General features: G+C 41.3%; 1 protein-coding gene across 1 annotated transcript in view; it reads right to left on the bottom strand.

Moving 5' to 3' along the window:
• Positions 1 to 25,802, bottom strand: part of SND1 (staphylococcal nuclease and tudor domain containing 1) — a 422,669-nt gene that overhangs the window by 263,754 nt on the left and 133,113 nt on the right. Inside the window, exon 11 of the mRNA XM_078439837.2 lies at positions 8,052 to 8,141. Coding sequence (XP_078295963.1) covers positions 8,052 to 8,141 — 90 coding nt within the window. The remainder of the gene's footprint in view (positions 1 to 8,051; positions 8,142 to 25,802) is intronic.

Genomic DNA, 25,802 nt, shown 5'->3' with positions numbered 1-25,802 from the left:
AAGCGAAAACAAGAAGGCAGTTCCAGGTATCAATAAATGAACTTGTTTCAGATAAGAGCAAAAGACTTCACTCAGACTTTAAACACATTAAAACAAGGAGCTTACAACTACACGACCCTAATTATGAAGATATAGTCCAAAAACACCATTTCTATCACCCGGATGTGAGGAGTTGATGAAATCTCCACCTTAGAACCAACAGACACTGTATACACTGCCTTCTTGTACATACGCAGGTTGGTTACACCCTCGGCAAAGAAACATGCAAGTAACCAGAATTATTAGCCTAACTCTCCGAATGTAAAAAACACAAACAAATCAACAAGAGAGGTCACAGAGAAGGAAACCCTGGAAAGTCAGTGCTTAAAAATGGAATTCACCGATTCTCAATGATGTATTATTTTGCAAACATGTACAGGATGTTTTCTTAAGAATTTTTTGTTGTTAGAAAAGTTACATGCACTATCTCTCTATAGGTCCTTTTAAGATGAAACTATTGGAGAAAATAATGTTGAGAAAGATAGCAAGAGTCGAGTTCCTTTTCCAGTTGAGTACATCTATACCCCATCCCACTTTATACTCATCTACAACATGAGATATTCTGTACACTGTCACAGAGCGCAAGTGCAAAAGAATCTAGTCTCTGTAAACCAGGAGGTATAGGACGTTCGAAGATTTGCAATTCAGCACATTTTGTAAGGTTTTTGGCACATAAGGGTTATTTTTAAAGAGGGAAAAAAAGGCTGTCCTCTCCCTACCCCCAAACACAGCTGAGCTGATTCAGCACAAATCTCCCCCTAAAATAAAATCCTAGTTTGCAGAGAATAAGCATGGAAAGTTCCAGCCCCAAGGACGACATTTCAGAAACCTAGCCAAAAAGATCTGGAGTGGGTGGCTTAAGAGAGACTGACCACAAATCATGTTCTAAACAGAAGAACTTTCACCAGAAAACTGTGAGCAACTTGGGAGTCCAGGGAAGAGTCTTTAATAATAAGCAGAACAACATAAGAGTATTACCCAGATCGGAGAATCTCGAGGATTCTGGTAGCTAATGAATCATTTCCCACAGGTGAACATACAGAAATTTCCAGGAATGCAGTTGAAGGTTTTAGTTTTTTTCATTTAACTTAGAGACAGATGCTTTTTGAAGAGGATATTACAATGTACATCATACAAATACCACACTTTCACCAAGAAGCAATGTGCTCAGCTACACACCCTGACGGCCCTGAAAGCGCAGAGGTACTTTTCAAAAGCCGCACATAAAACATTCAAGAACTCATTACTTAAAAGGCATTTAGGTGGCAGCAGGTAGAAAGCTACCTTGCCGAGAACGGCCAAATTTTCAGAAACAGACAACTCTACAGTTTTGTTAATTACTTTCACTAGATAAGTGAGCTAACGAATCAAGGATCATTCCCAAAGTCCATAAGGTAAAGGGCATGTAGATGACCCTTGGTCTCCAATGCATCCTGACACATTGCCTTCATGCCTAGGTGGGAGAAGTCTTACTAGAAAAAAGCAGTCAGAAATTGTAAGTCATTCAAGTCATCTCTGGATTTGGTGAATATCTACAGTCATTTATTCAAAAAATTTACAGCCATGTTGATGGTAACAGCTGGCCCAGAGAAGGCAAGGACAAGCAACCTCGTATAAACCTGTCAATTTAAATCACAACTCATTCACAACCTCAGGGCCTATTTTGATCACTAATGTAAAGGACTTTTCCATATCATGAGTGAATCAAATTAATATGAAGTGGAAAATGAGGAGATGACAAAGGAAATGTTTATAAAAACCAAACTAAAATACATCGCAAGTAATTAAGAACAAAAATCCGCTGACTTCCAGCTTTGCACTCAACACAGCTGATTAAGTAACACACTGCAAAAGACAGAACTTAGATGTGTTTTTAAGGAAAAGGATGGCCCTGTTAAATAACAAGCAAGGAGTGAAGGAGTTCCTCCTCAAGAAAGCTCCAGGTCCTTGAAGAGCTTCCAAAAGTTGAGTGAAAAACTGCTTCTGCTAAGGAATGTTCCTCCAGGTACCTTCAGAGATCTGTCCTTGCACAGGGGAAGGAGCACTGAGTGCGCCTCAACTACTCCCTGGCTTTGGGCCAAGATGAAAAAGCAACCTGACCTCTCCTTTCTCCCAGATGCTCCCAAGTCACACCTATGCCAAGAGATCAAAGAGAAAAGGAAATCAAGCCTCAACATTGGCTTAGCAATGTTACCTACGACCTCACATTGTCTGTGTAACCAGCAGAAGAACATGTAATCTGACATAGGTTTCTCCGAAGAACAATTTGATGAAACATCACTTCACAGGGACATCTCAAAGACTAATGAGATCATGTCTAGAGGGCTGAAGGCATTCAAAGGGCTGATCTATGGTGCTCTTATCACCTGCTGAGATCTGTAGACTAGGATCCTACAGCTACAGAAATCAACTTCTTGTAGTATGCCAGGTATGTGTTATATACAAGAACTGATGTTATCCCAAAGAGGACCATGACCCTATGTATCTACATTATTCAGTAACACAACATGGTGGTGGGCCTTTCTAGACCCTTAATTTAGCACAGCAATGAAATGCATAGACACCTAGATAAGACACTTAATTTCTATGAGCTTTAGTTTCTTTACCTGTAAAATTAGGAATGATACATCTTGGGATGGAGTAAAATTAAGTAAATTAAGTAAAATTAAATACTCAGTGCTTACCACAAAGGACAATGAATGACAGCTCTGACCCTGTTAAGCTTGAATGAGCGTTATGTAAAGTGTCCCAAGAAGTCTGTCTAGCTCACAGTACAAATTGGAACAGCATGAAAATCATATGTAAGTATTCACCAAATTGCGAACAAGCCACATCTTCATCTATAGTTGGCATCCTAAGGAAATAAGGCTATTAACAGTAGTTGGGTCACCAACCGGTTCTCAAAGCACATTAACCCAGAAATAGAGGGAAGGTCATTTATATGTAGTATCAACCATTTCCAGGTTGACTCGAGAGTCCTGCCACGAAGAGATAATCTCGTGCCACGTCTTCCACAGCTGGCTAACCCTAGGCAAATCAGGTAGGGCCAGTTCCTACCACCCTTAATATATTCACATCTGGATCCACACAGCCTTCATCCCATTGCTCCCATTTTCCCCTAAAGTTAATTAATTTGGAAGAAATTTATTGAGCACCTACTGTGCATCATAAACTGCATGTACTGAGCAAAACAGATGTGGGCCCCAGTTGGCCTAATATAATGAATCTAACAAGAGAGAGATAGTAACAGAGAATCTCTCAAATACATTAAGATGTGAAAAACTGTGAAGAAAATATTAGAAAAGGGGGGTCGACTTTCTCCACAAAGTCAAGTTTAAATTAAATCTGAAGGATAATTGTGAGATTAATAAGGAAGGGGAAAGGAGGACAAAGTGGGTATCCCAAACAGAACAAATTCCAAGTGCAAAAGCCCTGAAGTGAGAGGGAGCATAATGTAGTTCAGAAACCTAATGGAATGCCAGAAAGCGGGCCAGGAGGTGGATCAGAAAAGGGGTAGGAGCTTCTTTCTGGGAAGCAGGATGGAACCACATTATGCAGGACCTAGTAAGCCAAAGGAAGCAATGAGAAGCCAAAGCCTTAGGCAATGGCAGAGCACAATGTTACTGTCATTGGTAAAGCTCCCAGTAGCTGCAGGTGGAGAATGGACTGCAATGGGAAAGAGTGGCTATGGGAAAAGCACTAAAAAAAGTTCCAGGAGCCTCAGTGAGAGGAGATCTAAGACAAGACAGCAGCAGTACAACGGAAGGAAGAGGAAATGCACATATCTATACAGCAGGAGTTGGTGAGGGACTGGAATAAGGGGGTTAAGGAAGAGAGGGTGTCAAAGATGTCTCCAACAGCAACAGAGAGGCATGACTTCCAGAACACGGGAGGAGCCCCAATTTTCTGACAGGATATCACAACTTTGGTTTTGGACATGACGGATTTGAGTCTGGTGGACATGAAGATCGTTTCCAGCTACCCCAAGGAGTTCCATGCCCCCAAAAGTACGAACTTCAGGAAGAAAAGTACAAACTTTCCAAAAGAGAAGAATCATCTAAAGCAGTATGAATTTGAAATAACTCCTGGTATTATTTATATCCCAGTAACTTCCCAAGCGTCTGCATTTATCAAGAAAAATGCTCAATTTTCAGTGGAGATAGGAGAGCCTGGACTGAGCATATAATGCCAGGGCCGAAGCTTCCATGCACTCTTGCTTCTTGCGATTCCATCTCTTCCACCTGTCCATTTTTGACCCCTCCACTGTCCAAACAAGTTACAAGTCTGAATGCAACAGTTCCCATGGTGATGGAAACTGTGCAATTAAGGGACAGGAGTTACAGTGACTTAAAAGTCATCTGTAAATGCTGTATTACATAGACTTAAAATATTTTGAGATTCTACTTTCGAGATTCTATGAGGTGGCTGGGAGAAAATTCCCAGTGAAGATCCCAGTTACCATTACCTTCCTCCACTGAGAACAAAATGACTTAGGCACCCACACTCTTCCTTTCAATAGACTGACCTTCTCTAAGGAAGAAAAATATATATACACAGAAAGACACTGCTCCCGCTGCTAGAAGAAGGCTGCAGCCCTGGTTATTTTTGGAGGACATCATTCTCACCATCTTATACACACCTAGGATATCACACCACAAAACTGAAAGACGTGTGGAAGTTACCATGGATTCCATTTCTCCACTATATTGGGGCCATGAAGAACCCCAGAAGAAAGTAACAAGACAGTTCTTCACCATGCATATTCCTTAGTCAAGATTTCAGTGAAAGCACAGGTGGCAGATGGTAAACAGAGGATGGGGAGGGAATTCTACCAGGCAGTATGGCAAGTCAGACAGCTTCTGAAACACTTCCAAGATACACACGTATCCTTCTACGTCTCTCTCATCCAGAGAACACACACACAAACATACACTTTACACAACACATACACACTTTACACATACACAAATGCCCGAGCAGGCAATCATTTTGTGGAAGTTGGAAACTTGACACCACATCCAACCAATACTACTCAAATCTGTGCAATGGGCTGGGGGCGCCTGGGTGGCTCAGTCAGTTAAGCGTCCGACTTTGGCTCAGGTCATGATCTCTTGGTTTGTGAGTTCGAGCCCCACGTCGGGCTCTGTGCTGACAGCTCAGAGCCTGGAGCCTCCTTCGGATTCTGTGTCTCCCCCTCTCTCTGACCCCCCCATGCTCATTCTCTGTCTCTGAATAATAAATAAATGTTTAAAATAATAATAATAAATTTTAAAAAAGAGAGATAATCTAAAAAGAAAAATCTGTGCAATGGGCTGATGGCAGTCAAATTAGTTGCACACTGATTCACATCTCTTGACCTCAGAGCCAGTTAAAAAAAAATTGATAACTGAAAAGGGGAGGCTGTGCTAGATTCTATAAGAAGCAGCATTATTAAACACAACACCACAACAGACTGGCATCTGGAAAAATATGAAAGGCTAATATCCTAGATTCTGGTAACAATCCCAGGAGACAGGGGAAGGCAAATAATATTCCTAGTTCACAAGTGATGAAACCAAGGCTCAGAGAGGTGCGTGGTTCCACTAATTAAGGCACTTAGCCAGAATTACACCTTGGGAATGAATTGAAGTGAATTTCCATAACTGAAATAGAGACCACTGAACCCAACAAAGCACCTCAGCAGTTTACCTTCAATCTTATTTCTCTACATTCTAGAAACTCCTCAAAACTGTCATATTATAGACTCTCTGGGATGGTCAAATAATAGTCTGGGCAGAAAAGATGATTTTACCTCCATTATCTTGCTTAAGCTGTGACAGGCTGCCCTAATCAGCTTTCGTGCACAGAGGCACATAGGCACACATGCTCCCTCTCGGTGCCTCTTAATCACCATGTGCCATGCTGAACAGCTGCAGAGGTCTGAAGGGAATTGGCAGAAATGTGCAATGATGTGCTAGCCACCCCCCTGAGGCAGCAACTGCCCTGCCTGCTCCCAGACTCGAGAGTAAACATGGGTGTTCGCTGTCGCAACTGATGGGCCCAGAAGACAGGCAAGAGGTTTCAGGTGGTGAGTCAGGAAAAGCAGTTTGCATCAGGAATGTTCCGGCCCAGCAGAGCTGAGCAGCATCCTACTCCCCACGCTGGGATACGGTATTCATCATTTATACAATGTCACCGTGGGGGACAAAACTTGGGCTCAGCACAAATAGAATCCAATCACTCTTATGCAGAAGAACCAGTAAACAACGCTTCTCCCACCAAGAAGGAACCTAATTGCTTAAGAATTGCCATCATATCTGACACTTGAGGTCAGTCCTTCTATCCACAGACAGAGGTCTTTACAGAGGCCTGGACAGGTTCTGAGAGCAGAACCCTGGGCTAACCTTCTAGGACCACTCAGCATTGGCTGCAATAGCTGTGATCGAGGCTCCCAGGGATGAAACAGAATCAGGCAAGGGCACTATTAAAGAAACCAGGTGGATGTCAGAACACAAGCCACGCAAACAGCTGCACAGGAATCAAATATGCGCCACCACTCCTTTCGAGATGATTTTGGATGGATTTCAATAGAAATCCACACTTTTGAGGGAATTCCTTGTTTGCCTCTATGCTATTGTTTATGAGCCAGTAAATGAATGATAGGATATACACTTGGTGAAATAGAGATGTCGACATTAGATCAGATAACAGGAGATCTAGAAATTGAAAGAGGCTTAAAGCCATCATTCGCACTACACTTCATGAATGAATACAGCATTCTGTCAAGTTTTATACAATGACAAATGAGCCTATTCTCTGAAGGAACCTGAGGAGATTTAACGTTCATTTTAGGAAATCCAGTTTAGTTTCTCTGTTTCAAAATTAGTTTCATCTCATGCCAACTTCAAAATCTCTGTTATAATTTATATGTCTAGTGAGTATGGTATACAATAAAAATTGCTTATGTTTATGAAAGACTACTTTGGCACTGGTTCAAAAGCCAGAGCCTTATCAAACCTGTCACATCATTAAAAATCTGCATTTAGGTAAAGAATGCTAATGTGGCATTAATGTGTTAAGGCCAGATATACAGCAGAATGGCCTTATCTTTCTGAAGATATAGGAAAAATCAACCCAAAACAAGGTATTTTCCAGAACAACCCTCACTGAAGCAAAGTACAGAAAAGACAAATCACAGTCTCTCCTTGAACAGATTTCCATCAACTGCCATCAAAGGAACGACGCCATTCATTTCCTTTGTTCATCAAGGACACAGACACCTGCCCAGAATATTGACGGTGGGGAGGGCAGGGAAAATAAGGGAATGCTCAGAGGCTCACTCTCAGCCTCCCAGAATGGCAAGTTCTGCAGCTGGTCACAATTATGCTCTAAGAACACAAGGAAATGCACTCTTAGGGTCTCTGAGCTGTTGCACTAGACTAGAAAGTCAATGTGCTGCACCAAAGGCTTCGCAGGAACTCCTGGGAAACCACACACGACTCCCCTCACACTTGCAGCAGAAGCTCCAGGAAATATGACAAAAGCCGAAGAAGTGGAGGAGGCATATGCACCACAGTTCACTTCAGGAAGCACGCTCCCAATCCAGGAGAGCCCCTCTTCTCAACAGCTAACCTATCCCTCAGAAGTAAGGGAGGCAGAAAAAAATCGGAAACTTTCCTTCAATAGCATATCCCGCAGCACCGACTTTTAATGGAGGTGGCTGAAGGGAACGAGAGAGCCAAGTAAATGAAGCTCAGGGCAATATGCAATTATTGAAACTGGAATTGAGCCTGGACCCTGGAAAGAGCATGCTGTGAGGGCTTTGGCAATCACACTGCGGTCAGGGCCCCAATTTTCAATTTCTCCCATGGGATACCACTTCCCGATACACAGACACGCCCCTCTTCGTATCGAAAGTAATTCCACTTGACTTGGTGGACGAATGTCATGTGCAGGTCTCTGGGATTCCATGACGAGGGCCCAGCTTACGATGATCCCCAACAATTTGCAAATATGTTTCTGTCATCCTTTACCTTTTTCCCAATAAGCTTCTTTCGAAGAAATTCCCGAGCTTCAAACATGTAGGGGATGTCATATAGGGGACGAAGTTTCTTGTTCTTATCCTAAAAGAAAAACAAAGTATCACATCAGGAATGAAAAACAAAAAACAAAAAACAGGCAAATGAACACAGCCAATAAAACCAGACACTGGAATACATCTGAAATATGCTACGTTGGAAATATACTGCCTCCTCATATCACAGATACTAAGTGCTAGATACACCGTAAATAATTAATAAATATTTGGATGAAGTATTTTATAGGGAATAAGATTATCTTTTTCACACGATAGACTCAAAAATAACTAATGGAGGGGCTCCTGGGTGACTCAGCAGGTTAAGCGTCTGACTTCAGCTCAGGTCATGATCTTGTGGTCCATGAGTTCTAGCCCGGCGTGGGGCTCTGTGTTGACACCTCAGAGCTTGGAGCCTGCTTTGGATTCTGTGTCTCCCTCTTCCTCCCTTCCTCTCTCCCTTCCTCCCTCCCTCCCTCCCTCTCTCTCTCTCTCTCTCTCTCTGCCCCTCCCCTGCTCACACTCTGTCTCTCAAAAATAAACATTAAAAAAAATTTTTTTAATAAATAAATAATAACTAATGGAATGTTTATAGTTACCCAACCTGGAAACAACCTAAGTGGTCATCACCTGTATTAACTGTGGTACAGAAGAAGCTCAGTAAGTATTAGGGCCCTCCAAATATTCATAGATACACTATGAATCTAGTTCCATTATTCTGTAAGCCGTTATTAAGCACCTACCAACCAACAGACCCATACAAAGCTCTCTGTAAATACAGGTTATAATCCTAGATTCAAAATATTTGCAACCTAACAGAGTAACACAAGAAAAGATATGAAATGGCAACACAAAGCAGTTTTGAGTAAGTGCTAAACTGTGATATAGACTAGGGACTAAGTGCTATCAGAGTTCAGGGAAGTGGAAAGAAAGAAGTAATCAGGAAATGTTTCACTGACAAGGTTTCACTGAATTAATGTGAGTTTACAGGGTAAGAAAAAACTAGGAAGAAAATTAGAGTTTAAAAAACAGAACAAGCTAAAGGAGGCAGGAATAAATAGTATTTCAACACAACACTCACATGCATGAATATGGACATACACAATTCTTTCATTATCTCACAGGCCCCAGACTTCTCCCCAAAAGGGTTACTATTCTAAGCACAGAACTTGGGGAATATGAGAGAAAGTTCTAGAGGGACTTGACAGAAGAGGGAATGGGTAGGAAACTGAAGAGATATGAGAAGCATTTTAAGAAATGAATTAACAGAATGGATACAGCGGATAAAAAAAGAATCCAATATTCTAACTCATGGTGACACATACATGGAGTCTAGAAAAGTTTACCTTTTGATGGGGAGAATGGAGGGGTGGAGGATGTTAAAAGAAACAGGGAGATGCTAGCTAGATCACTTGCTATGATTACTTTAATGTCTCTCCCCAGCTAACCCAGAAGTTCCAAAAGAACAGAAATCCCATCCACTTGTTATTCTGTGACCCTAGAGCCAAGTACAGTACCTCCCCTCATACTCAAGTAATGGCTGGATGAACTAAATACAAAAGAAATATGAAAAATGACATATATATATAGAGAGAGAGAGAGAGAGAGAGAGAGACAGAGAGAGAGAGACAGAGAGAGAGAGAGAGAGATACACACACACACACACACAACACACAAAACGCAACCAAGCTAGAAGAAGACTATGTACAGATTTCAGAATCTCCTGGACCATTAACACTGGAGGGAAAATTCACAAATAAAGAAGAAAATCAAGGACGAACTCCTGACCCAGAGGTGTGCTGTTGCTTACCATCCTGTACAGTTAGGTAGCTCCCCCGGCCTTACCTTTACCATCTATTACACCTCTGACAAAACAAGATCTCTTTATAATCCATTCCACACTCAAAGAAGCATTCAAATTATTTCTTCTCATAAATAGCCAACTCCTCGTAAATAAAGAATCTTTATCATTTTAATACCCCATATTTAAACTAATCCTAATGATAAGATTGAGGTCAAGGGAACTGAAATAGGTGTTTCCTCCTAGACCCTGATCAAGCTTTGGTGTCCAGAACACATTACTTAAACATTTCAATTCATTGATGTCGCCATGATAAACCACTTATGAGAATACATATAATTTGAGTGTGAGCTTCACATTCGTCATCTAACTGCCTTCTAATTCTTCTGGTTCAAACAACAGTGACCAAAAGGCAGCAGCAGCATTATGGTACTCTTCTTGGAAGTTAAGGAGGCACGTTCAGAAATGAACCCAAGTTTCTATTCCTTCTTGGATGTGTGAGCCTCCACATGCTCTTAACAGGAACATCGATGGCCATACCCTGACCAAAGCCCTGGGGTGTCATGATCACTGCCTAATAAGTGAGGTATGGCCCTGAATATGAAAATCTTTAAAGAAACAGTAACACCGAACTGAACGTTTTCTTACAGGAAAAAGAAAAGGGGAAATGGAATACATGAGAGTTGCCCAGGTAGAGGGAGTTCTGGGTAATACAGGGCAGATATACAGGGTTACAGATATTTTATAAATATCCAGGCAGTCCAATCAAAATTTTGAGTCATGACGGAGGTGCCAAGTATAATATATAAGTCATAAAACAGAGCTTATGATGACACTCAATGATACAGAAAGAATGCTGGCTAGACAGAAGATTCTAGGTGCCAATAATGAACAGGATTTTTCATACAGACAAAATCAATGGTTATCAAAATAAGCCCTCAGGAATGAAGAAGTGCCAGCATATTCATATTTACCACACAATAGAGGACAACCTATTTACAGAGAGTAGCTGTATAATTACACAAGCCTAAGTGAACAGTATCTTAAAAAGTGAACTGAACAAAGTATGGACATTTACCTTGCTTAGCCTCATGACCTGTCACAGAACCTGAATGTATGAACCTTACTCTACTTTTTCTGAAACACCCAAGAGATCACAAGGCAGTATCACTTGACTGGAACTCCAAAACAATGAACAAAAGCTAAGAGATACGGTTTTATCAAGAATTCAGATGAAGGTCACGAGATGAGGTACACCTAAATGAATGAAAATGGCTGTCTGGGGGCGCCTGGGTGGCTCAGTCGGTTAAGCATCCAACTCTTTGATTTTGACTCAGGTCATGATCTCATGGTTCAGGAGATCAATCAGGGCTCTGTGCTGACAGCATGGGGCCTGCTTGAGTTTCTCTCTCTTTCTCTTTCTCTCTCCCCACTTTCCCTGCTCATGGTCTCACTCTCCCTCTCTTGCTCTCAAAATAAATACACAAACATTGTAAGAAAAGCAAGGAAAGGAAAGGAAAGGAAAGGAAAGGAAAGGGCTGTCTGAATAAGAAAGAATCAACAGGACTGACCCAAGACAAAATGCTCTCAAAGAATGAAGGAAAAGTAAATACTATACCAACAAATATCCCAATCAAAAAACGGTCAACTTCAGAGTCTGATTACATGTCTCTCATGAAGCTGGGAAAGAACTAATAGCACAAGCAGAAAACAAGGTATCAGAAGTGAAAATAGAATGATCTTGTTACTCTAACCCTTCAGAGCTAGTAGCTATTGACATCTGCAAACATCTTACAAGAGAGATATTAGAAGTCCCTAGGAAACCACAAAATAAAAGCAATTCCTCCAAATTACCAGGTACATAAAAGCCTCTGAAATCTCTAGGAGGCAATTGAGGTATGGAATGTATTCTGAGAAAACAGGACTTTAGCAGAATCTTGCCTGATAAAAAGGACTGTCTAGTTTAGAATCTAATTTACACAGAAATATTTTTAAAAAAATAAAAATAGAAGAGAATTCTTGCTTTATCTGGTGGACAGATAATACACAAACCAGTATGTACTGTAATCACTGTTCATCCTGAGAAAGGACATGGTACATATAGACCCTGAAATGACTCCTACATTAGAGATAACTTTAATTATCTATACCTCTCACTGGTTTGGAAAGGGAGGCCCAACACCCAAATCTTAGCATCTAAAGACACACCTGGCATTTTTACAGGAGTTATTTGGCTTATTGCCAAAACGTCACTCAATGCTAACTTAGAGGGAATGAAAGAGACCTCCAATCAAGGCCTTATATTCAACCCCCTAGTTTTGGGCCTCAACCTGAAACCAAATTTTATCTAGCTCATCCTGTAACTCAAATATCTAATAACCCTAGGGATGCTCCAGGATTTCTTAAACAAGACCTGAAAAAATACAAACCAGGGCACCTAGGTGGCTCAGTCAGTTGACTCTTGATTTAGGCTCAGGTCGTGATCTCCCAGTCGTGGCATCAAGCCCCATATCGGGATCCACACTGAGCTGGGTATAGAGTCTCCTTGGGAGTCTCTCGCTCCCTCTCATACGCTCTCAAAAATAAGTGAATAAACTTTAAAATAAGGGGGTGGGGGGAGGAACCATGAGGCAAAAAAAAAAAAAAAAAAAAAAGACTAATAAATGTGGTTCCACTAAAATTAAAGCAGTTCCTTAGTGAAAAGACTTCATGAACAAAGTGACAGGCCAAAGCACAAACACTTAGTAGCTGATAACTGAAACAGATATAGAAAAAGCAGAGCAGGATGAGAGGGAGCTGGAGTGCAGAGCCACAGTTGTAATGTGATCAGGGTCTGTTAAAAACAAAGCCTCGAAGAAGGTATGGGGTTGAGCCATCTGGAGAAAGACGGGGAAAACAGCCAAAGCCAAGACCCTGAGTGGGTTCAAGGAACAGCGAAGACACCACTGCAGCTATGGCAGCATGCACAAGGGGAGAGCAATCGGAGTTGAAGACACACATCTGACTTAACATCTGTAAAGGTTACTCTGACCACTCTGTTGATAATAGACACTATAGCAAGAAAAGGGTAAAGCAAAAAGAGATCCATTAGGAGACTGGGACAGTAATCTGGGCAGCAAATGGTGGCAGATTACATCAAGGAGGGAGCAGTGAAGGAGGTAAGAAGGGATCAGAATCGGGAAATATTCTGACAGAAGGCATGAGAGGTGTGAAAGGGAGGAGCCAAGGATGACTGCAAGGGTTTTTAGGTGAGCAAAAGGAAAAACGGGTGGGGTCATCAGAGGAGATGATCAGGAGTTTAGTTCCTAACATGCTAGCTTCCAAGTCTACAGGCTGGATAAACAAGGGTGGAGTTGGGAGGAAAGCTCTGAACTGAAGGTACACATTTGGGAGTGACTGGCACATAGGTGGTGTTTAAAGCCATGAGTCTGAAAAGGACTTGAGGACTGAGCCTTGAGACATTATTACATTAAAAAGGGCTAAGAGAGGAATTTGTAAAAGGAGAGTGAGAAGGAGCACTCAGTGAGCTAAGTAGGAGGAAACTACCGGAGCATTAGGCCCTAGAAGCCAGAAAAAGAAAGTGAATTGAGAAGGAGGAAATGACCAATGGTGTCAAGTGCAGCAAACCAGGGCGGGGGCGGGGGTCGACACTAAGATTTGCATGATGCATTAAGCTAAGTAGAGGTCGTCCATCAGTAACTGGACAAGAAGAGTTCTGGGTGAGCAGCGGGGGCGGAAGGCTGACTGGAACCAGGAATGGGAAGTGAAGGACTGGAAAAAGCAAGCACATGCAATGCTTTTGAAAGCTGTGCCACAAAGGAGTCTGAAGGGATTATGTGGCAGCTGGCAGAGGAGGCAGGGCAAAGAGAAAGTACTTCCGTTTTCCATTTTCGATAGGAGAAAAGACAGGCAATGGTCCAGCAGAGAGCAAAGACCTGACAATGTAGAAGAGAGAGGACAGAACTTCCAAAGCAATGTCCTTGAATAGGCAAGGTGGGAGCGGCTTTCTTTACACCGTAATTCAGCTCAGGTGTGTGCATGCAAATACTGTCAGGTCGGTAGATGCGGTGTAAGAATCACTGGATACTCTGATTACTCCGATTTGCTCTGTAAAGAAAGTAAGAACTGTAACAATTCAATAAGAAGAAAAGAAACAATCCAACAGGAGAACTGACAAAAGGTATAAACAGGCATTTCACGAAAAAACTCCAACTGGACACTAAATGCATGAAAAAAGTAATTTTTAATTAATCATCAGGGAAATTAAGTAAATTATGATCCACTACATTGGCAAAAATTTTAAGGTGAGAACGTGGGGAAATGCAAATGCCCTGTTAACCACAGATGGGGAGTAAAAAATGGCTCAAATACTATGGCATCTTGACACGGTGCTACTTGTCATCATTTGGTTAAAGTTGAAGATATGCACCTCTATAATTAGGAAATTCTACTTAGAGGTGGGTATATACCCTAGAAAAGTCTCATATGTGCAAGCAAATATAACAACACTCACAGTAACAATGTTTATGGTACGACCCCAGAGTCAAATACCACAGAGCTGTTATACTAAATTAAAGCAACCCAACAAATGAACAAATTTCAAAAAATATTGAGTAGGAAAAGCAAGTTGTAAAATGCTACAGTAAAATCCCACTTAAATACTGACTAAAACCACACGCAAGCAACATAGAGGCATATAAGCAACAAAAGTATAAAATGCAAAGAAATCAAAGACAGTGGTTACTGATGTGAGATGGGCAGTGGGGAAAAAAAGGAACAGAGGGAAAGAATGGGTTTGAGAATGAGTACATGGCACCTCCAACTATCTCTGTGAGGTTTTCTGTCTTTAAAAGAAAAAGAGAAAGAAACAGAAACAGGAACAGGAACAGGAACAGAAAAAGAAAAAGAAAAAGAAAAAGAAAAAGAAAAAGAAAAAGAAAAAGAAAAAGAAAAAGAAAAAGAAAAAGAAAAAAAAGAGGGCCTGAAGCACATGTTGTATAATACCAAGGCCGAGAAAGGAATGCCTACTGGATTATTCAACAATGTTGGAATGTTTCTTAAGCAAAAAATGTTTAGGGATAGCAAACCCCAAACTTTGCTTAGTCAACATTTTCCCTTTGCTCAGGGAATACTTTACTGCACAGGAATAAAATATGAAACAAACACCCATTCTTTTCCTCATAAAAAATGAATTAAATTCCATTTTGTCCCTCAAAAAGAAAATAAGTTCATAGATATATCCTTCCATGAGACAGAAGGGAAAAATTTAACTACAAATGTGCTCTCAAGTAACCAGGGTCAAAAAGAAGTTTGATTTTTGTTTTTAATAGGAGACCTGAACTATAATAATATTAATTAAAGTAGCCAAGCAGAACTGTACTCTATGAAGATTTTTTAAAAATGACCGTTGAACTAAAATAAGAACAGACATGATCAGATTAAAATGGATAAAATTTCCAACAGTAAGTAATGGCCAGTCCCAGCTGCCCTGACACACATGCATTTTGATAAACAGAGGCTCCTATTTCCATTTGAATTATAGACTGAACATAGGAACATTACCACATGCCCTGGGCATATTTACAATCAAGAACCTTTCAATTCCCTTGGCAGCCAGGAGACAGAATCCACATGGATTATCCACTGTTTTATGGTCCTTAACACAGAGTAGCATATTTTTAATAAACGTGGTCAGCTAACTTGAAAGCGACAGTCGGCACCTGGGGAAAGGTTCAAAACTTGGCCAAATGGAAGAGAGTTTGTACCATTCTACCTAAAGGACCATACAGAGAAAGTTCGTATATCCAAACATTTCTCCAGGAGTTGTTTCGTAGAAAAAAAGGTGTTTAATTCCTAATTAGCTCCATTTCACCCTGCCAATCAAAGGTAAATAGGGTCTATTAAAGAGACACGGTCTGAGTTAAGTCTTAAATTCACAAGGCAATACATTTCATACATATCTCCATGAGGCAAAGAGGGGATGGTAAACAATAGAAATCAAATTAGAAAAAAAAAAAATGAAATTAGAAAATCAAATTAGAAAAAAAAGTGATTATAAAAATGCAGAGGTATAAGATTAGAAGGGCTACACTTTCACCCCCATGATTATGCCCCTGAAGTTCCACTGTTTTCATAGGACCCTCAATTTTTCTTAATTTTTCTGACAATTATATTTGACCTTGCTGATCTCATGTTTAAGGATCTAATAACATGTATAAAAACACTGGAATTTGGGGCACGTGGGTAGCTCAGTCGGTTAAGTGTCCTACTCTTCTTTTCGGCTCAGGTCATGCTCTCACAACTCATGGGTTCGAGCTCCACATCGGGCTCTGTGCTGACAATGCAGAGCCTGCCTGGGATTCTCTGTCTCCCTCTCTCTCTGCCCCTGCCCTGCTCTGCCTCTCCCTCTGTCTCTCTCAAAAATAAATAAACATTAAAAAAAAAAAACAACCCACCGGAATTTAAGGTATAATAATAAATACTATTGTTAATGATGGGGTTCAAGTAGAAGGAGTCTGAGAAAACAACAGAAATAGGAAGGTCATTTTGAACTTATCCCTATTCTTCTCACCTCCAACAGGTCATAAAACCTCATGGGGGAGATGCCTTCCTATATTCGGGGGAAGGAAAAGAGCATCCTTATTTCCAAAGAAAAGATGACATTGTGAAGAATCAAAACCAACAGGCCTTGACACTTCCCTCGTATTCTCTCACCCATCATATTTCTACCAGGCAGTCCATTCTTCACTGACCCAGCATAAAAATACTCAGGTCTGTTTCTTAGCATCTTTATCTCCTTATGAAAGCTTCCATGTCACATAAGTCTTACATTAAATAAATCTGTATGTCTTTCTCCTTATAATCTATCTTTGTCAGTTTAATTTTCAGACCCACACAGGGACCCTAGAGGGGAAGGAAAACTTTCCTCCCCTACAATGACACCCTATGACACCTACAATAACAATCCTATCGAGCAGGCTGAATGCTGACAGCAGTGCTACCTGGATGGTGGCAAGGATCAGGATCCCAATTTTACAGCAAGGAACAGGAACATTCCTAGCTCATGTAACAGGTAACAGCAGAACCAGGACTGTGGACCCAGCTATCTCAGAGGCCCATGCTTACTGCTGGTGGGGAGGACACTGTACTCTTGGCTTGTTACTTCCAAAAAGCAATCGCCACCTACCAGCGGTTGTCACATTTTGGTGTGCCTAAGTCTCCTCTGGGAGCTTGTAAACATGCAGACTGCCAGGCCCACACCAGATACTGTGATTCAGTAAGGCTGGTATGTGATTTCCTTAATTCTGTATTTTTAGAAAGTAGCAAGAAGGTCTGTGGACCACACTTTCGAGAAATGCTGCTGTATATATTTTGAGCACCTAGCCCCACTTAAAACAATGGCAAGTAAAGGGAGGTTAAAGGTTTAAAAGTCAGAAGCAATAATGAAGTGTTTGATTAATGTCAAATGGTTAAACAAAATAAACAACTAAAAAACTAGGGAATTCAGATGTATCTCTGTATATGTAGTTGGAGGTAACTCAATATACTTGAACTTCTAAACAGATAAGGCAACTTGAAACATTCTAGTAATGGTGGCAAAACAAGATTTTCAAATATTCCTCAAGTCTGCTACAGGAAGACCAAATGTGGAATCTGAGAATCAAGAGAGAAAACCAACCTTCCCCTTGGCAGGGAACAGCAAAAGTAGGCATATCCTCTCTCCTGTCTGCCCCGTCCTCGGACACACAGTGGTCTAGACCTAGACTAGCCACGGTGACAGCAAAAGAGAGGAAGTGACAATTCCCCAAGACAGGCCCAGTTACAAATGTCTTCTGGCAACCTGCCAGGAAAACGGCTTCACAGTATCCAAAGAGGGAAAGAAGCAGAGCATATTTAGGCAGCCTCATGTCCTTGAAGGGACTCACCCGTCATCTGCAGTGCATAGCATATGATTATGTTCCACAGGAACTTGCACATCCCCAAATTAAAGTACCATTTTCAAGACCATCATGAAAGGGGGAAAAATGTCTCTGGAGACTGTTCTTCTACTCAATTACATTAGCCAACTAGGAGCATTTTCAGAAGTACTTGCTATTTATTGCTCAGATGCAGTAAGGCCGAGAGAGGGAAAGGAGGGTGTACGGGGGGAGGCCAAATATCAGGTCCTTTTTTCCCCCAACACCCTGTCAAGACTTTGAGAATAAATACGGTAAAGGCTCTAAGATGCTCCAAAACCATTATCCAAGCGGCAAACCATATGGGGTCCCTTCACTTAGCTACAAATACTTCTGCAGGCATAGGAGAGAGTGAAATAAAGGAACAGCACTACCCCTCACAGACCTCAACACCAGTGCTCACAAGGTGAGAACACCAGTGCTCACAAGGAAGAAGCTGTGTAACCCACAGCAGAGCTGGTCCCAGACCCGGGAAGAAAACTGAAAATAAAAAAGACTCTGGAGTCCTGCCCTGTCATGTTCTCCTCGCACAAGGACGGCTTCCAACAAGTAAGAGGGCAAAATCTTTTCCCCCACTCACCAACTGCTCTGAAAATAGAAGTCTGCTCCAAGGGGGAACTACGTCTGTGCCACCTTTCCTAGAGGAATAGTGAGGATTCTGCTGATAAGACTTGGATAATGAGACAGAAAGGGCATCGGATCCTTGAAGAGAACAAAGCTCAAGTTCACTATTCCTGAAGTCAGAGACGAAAGGGCTGCCCTGGACCTTGAATTCAAACATTCCTCAAGCATTTGATGGCAAGAAATGATCAAGAGTAAGTGAGCAGCTTGCTGCTGATCAATAGAATAAAAAGCCGGGCTCTAAACAATGATTCTGGCACCTGCAGCTCCTGGCTGCTCATCTGCCTCAGTTTCCTCCGAAGAATCAGCAATTTAAGAATTACCTGGCATTACGCAGGTGAAAAGAGGGAAAAGCAGGCAAAATTATTTCAAAACTCTGTAAAAATCATACAAGGGATAGATATATTAGTACAAATTGAAGCAACTCTAAGTTCACAATCAAGGAACATCTCAGGTAATATAAATTCCACGGGAAAACCAAATCTATACTTTCAGTGCTACAGAGAAGCAAAGCTACTTAGCTGAGTTAAGTTTTACAACATCTAACATGGATGTTAACAAGAGTTAAAATGTCAAGAGACAGAAGAGATAAGCCAAAGTTACAGCACTAATCACTTTCTGCCTTGTATTACCGTAATTTAATTACTCCATATAGGTCTTATCTTCCCTACCAGACCACATGAGGGAAGATCGCTATAAGAGAAAAAAGATCTTTATACTGCTCAGAAAGTGCCTAGCATAGTGCCATATTCCTAGAAAATTCAACATGCTGAGAGAATAAAATGGGGGAATAAAAGATTCATTTTTTTAAACTCAAACTACACTTCTTACAATATTTTTTATTTAAAAAAATTTTTTTAAATGTTTATTTATTATTGATAGACAGACAGAGCATAAGTACGGGAGGGGCAGAGAGAGGAAGAGGCACAGAATCCAAAGCAGGCTCCAGGCTCTGAGCTGTCAGCACAGAGCCCGACATGGGGCTTGAACTCACAAACCGCGAGATCATGACCTGAGCCAAGTCGAACGCTTAACTGACTGAGCCACTCAGGCGCCCCTACAGTTCTTGCAATTATAGGAATAAATGGAACTGGTTAATAAATATCAAAGTGAATTTACAAAGGGTGGGAGGGAGCAGGGCAATATCACTGTAGGTTCATACCGTTGTTAGCGGAATGAATGCCTCTCATAGAGCACTACTTGAATATGAGCTATTTCTAATGTCTCTACCTTCCGGCTAATATTACCAAGTAATATGCTATACTCCACAAATTCTATTACTGAATAATGATTAAAAATGTTCCAGGCTAGATATCTCACTGTACACATATAAAATCTAGGCTCTCTGTAAGCAGTAATGCAAAAGTAATACTCTAATTCTCAGCGTGTAATGTTAGAAAAAAACAAATATACAAAATCCAAAATCAGTCTGCCCTCTTTTGACTTGGCTAAGAATTTAAAGCATTCTTCTGTTCTCTCTGCATGTGTGACACAATGAATTCTATTACTTACAATCTTTGTGGGTAAAAGAATACACTTGATCATTAGCTAATGGTTACGAGAAATCAGAGCACACCTACAGTACCATTCAGAATTTAAGTAAAACTGAACTGATATTTTAAAAATATCAAGTGTGGCAGCTCAACACAAAAATAAATGATAGTAAACGTACAATATAAAAGCAGATTTCCTAATGTGGAATTGAAAGCACCAGTGTCCCGCCCCAAATTCATACATTTGAGATTAAACTTAAGCCTAGTCAAGGGCATGTGCTGGGGTGGGCTTTGTGATGGTTGAGACAGAAGAAAAGAGAAGGCCCAGGAAGACCGCAGGGCCCTTCCTGTGTTCTGGAGACTGATGTGCAACAATCCTAACAGGTGCAAAGTTATGCTGAATGACGCACTCTGTGTGCTGTTCAAATGAGCAAATGGAGCTGGGAGGAAATAAAAAATAATCAGTGACTCTCTAGCAGGGCCTCTTTCTACTGAGCTAGTAGTTCTGAAGATCAATTACAAACACGAATCAATGTTAACATGGGAAACCCCTTCAATGGAAGGAACACAAAACGTCTGCAAATAAGAAACCAGAGTTTAAAGGCAGAAGGGAAAATGGAGCAGGGAGAAAGAATCTTCAAGGACAAAAGCAGGCCTGGAGGTCTGCGAGGTAATGGAAACCAGCAGGGACGGGTATATCACAACTGGCTCTTCCCTTCTGGAACAGCTTTCCTTTTCACTGGAAGCTCATAATTAACCAGTTGGCCCCAAATCATGTTTTCTAGTAATGGAGAAATCTTCTCCCACATTTCTTACCCTTCATCCCAGGCTAAAAATGGAGAGCCGATGCCCTCCGAAGAGACAACCCCGTTACTTAAAGTACAGGCTACATGCCAGATGAAACCCATCCAGCATGGTGATGTGCCACAAGCCCTCCCACAGTTCTAGAAGAGGAGGAAGGAAAAGGAGGAAAAGAAAATAAATCTCTTACAATAGGAAACCAATTTTCTCTGTAACAGACCACACGATTAGGGAAGCCCAGTCAGAAGATAATTTTTTGTTAGAGAAAGGTTTCTTTGTGAATGCCTTTCCTTCTTCACCATATTAAAAAATAATTATTAAAGTTTCTTCCTGGAACAACACAGAGGGAAAATGATGCTGGATAGGACACCATTATTTAGCTAGTGCCAGTGGAACCTTCAATTGAGCCAGATTTCCAGTCAAATTTGTGCAATAAATTGCGGTGCATTTCAAAACCCCAGACTGAATTATGTAAGTGAGCAGCTTAAGGTCTCCCTTTAGACACTGAGTTTCTGACTTGCCAGTTGCATCACTCCAAGGTCTAAATCAGGCTGTCAGGTCTAGTGCCACATATTTTATCTACCAAATTCAAAGTACGCTCAGTCTGGGTTTCATTCACTAAAATGAGGCCTGTGACTTTTCAGGACAGATATCATTCTAACCCTACAGAACGAAGATGACTCTCTTTTACTCTCTGGTCTACCTGTCATCAATCAGAAAACTACAACATTTATCACCCACTACCACCATGGAGAAATATGGACAAATCAAGTTCCCAGCCCTATGAACAGCACAGACATGCATGTCCAGCCCCAAACTGGCAAGGCAATTTCTTTATGTAGACATTATACCTTGCCCTACTGCAGGAGGAGACCTTGACAAAACGGAATCCAGACCTCTAGAGGCTGCTGCTAGGAAAGAGACTGTACTTTCACCCAATCTGGAACTAACAGAGTCAGGAAGGGGTTGAGGTTATTCTGTACCAGCCATTTGCACCTGATGAACAAACAGGCAAGTGACCAGATCCCCAGAAGAGTCAGGTAAAAGAGGGTGTGGGTGGGGAGCCTCCCACTCTGTCTGCAACAGTAGTTGTCATCCATGGCCATTTGTGTCGTGGATCTGAGGCTGGTATCTTGGTCACTGAGAATGCAGTTTAAGCTCCTATATTATGTAATGTCACTCTAAATTGATCAATGAAACTTTAACTGTGCCTATTTAACATTTTTATGTCAATCACATCACCATCCCATCGTGACCACCACATGCGGTTCCTAGTGCTGACCTTCTGACTTCACTCCCCAACACAAGGGGCTGGCTCCACTCCCGAATTTCTACAACACTTTGTTAAAAAGAAAAATAAACATCCCAAAGATGTGAGTGCCTACTGTGTGCTTGGTACTTTAAAACTCGTTTCCAATCCCCACAGCAACCAATTAAACTGGAATTACTAGCTTTGCTCAACTGAGAGGTTAGACACCCAGAGGAAAAACATGCCCCAGACAACACACGTCAGAGCAGAAGATCCCAAAAAAGAGCTGTCTGGCCCCAGAGCCCATACTACTTCCTCTCTTTCATCTGCCTCGATACCAGTGAGGTGGCAAGACTGACAGATTACCCACAGGCTTTTCGCTCCCATCTGGTTCCACACTCAATCCCCCACAGACCTGAAAAGGTCAATTAATTTCAACATGTACTGCATGCCCACCCAAAGCCACCAGCTCCCGGGAAGCTCATCGAGATTAAGTTGGATGCACTATTTGTGCCAGTTACGAACCTACTGTCACTCAGTTTTAAATCTAACCTTTTTTAAATTCCACTTTGTGATGCTGAGATGGGAAAACTGCCAAAGCACGTTTCTGCTTTGCCAGCTGGTTCCCTGTTAGGCTCTGCCAGTAGGGGATGTTAGCAGGAGAATGGACAGGAAGAAGGGACAAACTCTTTCCTATTCCTGTCGGCTACTCCAGAGCCACACTTCCTCCTCTCAGCAATGGTGGTCTGTTCCAGTGGCGGTAACTGATTCCAGCTTACAGTTTTCCCAACGCTCCCAGAAGAAGTCTCAGCACACCTCCTCACATTCTCCAGAACCGATCAACTGGCAGCCCCTCCTCCGTGGTGCTTCTCCTTCAAGTTTAGAGACACAAACCTCAGCTCAACAGAGGTCTGCGTCCCCCTTCCAATGGGTCCATCCTTCAAATTTCTAAGTTTTCATATTCTGGTCTCTTATTTGTCCTCCCAGCCCTACAGATGGTAGGTGCATCTCATAATGAACACCAACCACTATGTGAGCCTTAGTGCTCTCTTTCTGCCGTTTTAGTATTCTCATACCTGATTAATAATTTCTTATATCAGGTTTATCTGCTAAAATAACTGGTATGGTTTCCATCCCCTAAGACAATGGCCAAAAGCCTCTTCACTATATAACTGGACAAAGAAACGTGCAAACACCAGATAGTTCCAGTCTCTTTAACCAACACTTTCCCCAGAGAATACTGTCTCTGACCTGTTCTAGACTACTGGCACCCGGCAGTACCCACATATCAGGACCATCTACAATGTAGAAAAACAAGAAAAATGGAAGGGGTGCACAAGAAAGGCTTCCATTGTTAAAACAGATGATGGAGAGAAATGCTTGAAAGATTTAGCTGGTAACACAAACAGTACACTAAAGAGATTTCTAAGCCAGTACATGCCTAATCCATGAGGTTAACATAAAATTTAAGCAATGAGAACAATGTACCCTAAACCTTTTTCTACCTGATATGTTGTTAAATGCTCTTCTGTATAGTGAATCCTCCTGTGATCTTAAAAAGCTCAACTACGGCAAGGCTCCATTCATGGTTTCATGCGTTGGGATCATGGTAAGTAAAGATGGAAAAGTAAAAACCTTCAATGTATCAAGGTGGTTGCTACAGCACAAAGAGGAATGGAATAAAGTGAGGGCTAGTAGGCATGGCCAGACTCACAGGCATAGAACACCAACAACATGTCATATTTCTATAGCAAGATGGAAGAATGAGAAAAATAACACCAGATTTGATATTATAGATTTTATCATAGAAGGTTACTGAATGGATTCTAGAAACTTCTCTCATGTCATCAGCCAAAAAAAAAAAAAAAAAGTGGAGCTCACTGGTTACCAGGGACCTGAGGGGAAAGGGGGAAAATTATTTAATGGGCATAGAGCTTCAATTCTACAGAATTAATTTCTAGAGATCTGTCCCCCAACAATGTGAATATACTTATCCCTTCTGACTTGTACCCTTAAAAAATATAGAAGATGGTAAATTTTAAGTCAGGGGTTTTTTACCACAAGAAAAAACTAGAGCTCATTCAAGGCAACAGACTGATTTCTATAATCTGGGAGAAACATCAGCATGCTATCAAATTCCAAGTTAACATGAGAGTTTACATATGAATCCTGATCTCTGGTTAGGGGAACAAAAAAAACAAAAAAAAACAAAAAAAAAAAAAGAGAGAGAGAGATTACTGGGTCACTATTTATGGGTATAATCAAACATGTTAGCCCAGTTCTCATCCCAACAACTATATCCCAAACTGTTTCCTTCCTGAACAAGAACCACAATGGAATCTTCTCTTCGTCTTTTTATATATTATATCTTCTGCCTGGATGGGACTGCTATCTCAGCACTAAAGAATCTGCTTACAGGGGCATCTGGGTGGTTAAGCATCTGACTTCAGCTCAGGTCACAATCTCACAGTTCCTGAGTTCGAGCCCCACATCAGGCTCTGTGCTGACAGCCCAGAGCCTGGAACTTGCTTCAGATTCTGTGTCTCCCTCTCTCTCTGCCCCTTCCCTGCTCACACTCTGTCTCTCAACAATAAATGAATATTTTAAAAAATAAAAATAAAAAAAATAAAGAAAGAATCTTACTAAAATGACAAAAATTCTGAAAGGCCATGTTCAAATGCCATCCACCCCTATCAGGAAACCTTTTCTGAGCTCTCTAACCAAATATTCTTTTTTTTTCAGGGCACATCTCTCCCAAGTCAGTGCATAGACTTCTTATATCTCATAGGTTATAACTCCAGGTTAAAACCGCATCATACTCACCTTTTTAAACCAACTGTATTTAATCCTCAAAAACAATTAATTCAACAGAGTAAGGGAATGAGGCTCAGTGTAATTTACACCCTAGGTCCCACCAGTAGAAAATGCCAGGGGCAAAAGCTGAACTCTGATTCCACAATGCATAGCTACTGGATCCTATTACAAGGCATAAGGACCCCGTATGCTCCTCCTTCTTTAGGGAAGGAGAAAAAGCCATTTATTTTCCTTCTTCCAACCACTAAGCATTTTGTCCTGTAAGAGTAGAGTTCGTGTACAAAAAGAAGAGGGAAATCACAATTAGCCTGAACATTCCCTACAAAGCACTCCCCCCCGCCCCCCAACCTAGAGAGATATATGCAAGGTGACCTCCTCACCCAGAACTCCAGCTCGGCCTCACCACTCGGTGACAAGAATGCTGGGTGGCTCCTAACAAATGTTGCTGAATATGAGAAAACTACCCAGGGTCACCGCTAATGAGAAGCCAGAACATCTTGCCACTTAGCTACAGAATGTTCACCTAATAAATCTTTTGAGATCTGAACACAACCCGAGACTAGGAGGTTACAGGAAAACAAAACAAAACAAAAAATTCAGAAACACCAGCTTAAAGATCCATTTCACCTCCCTCCATACTTTCAAACCACAAGGAATAACCCATTGAGTTTATCAGTCCTAATCAGAAATAAAAGGCTGTAAGTAAAAACAAAACAAAAAACCATCTAATATTTCCTTCTCAACAGTTTAATTGTAATATATGATCCCTTATACTCCTGAGGAAATTCCACTTTTTACCTTGATTTAGCTTTATTGATCTAATTTTAATCAAGGACAAGCGTAGAGCAAAGGATGAAGGGTCAGCAACCCAAACGAAGTGGAGGAGCAAGAGAAAAATACTCTAACTCAGCAAATGGATCAGCTTGATAACAGGCCCAAAAGAACTATCATGGCCACATTAACAAGGCATTGGGGA

Source organism: Panthera onca, chromosome A2 (genome assembly GCF_046562875.1).
Source record: "Panthera onca isolate mPanOnc1 chromosome A2, mPanOnc1 haplotype 2, whole genome shotgun sequence".
Classification (NCBI taxonomy): domain Eukaryota; kingdom Metazoa; phylum Chordata; class Mammalia; order Carnivora; family Felidae; genus Panthera; species Panthera onca.
The sequence above is the reverse complement of the archived record's forward strand: the minus strand, read 5'-3'. Positions and strand labels throughout refer to the sequence as shown.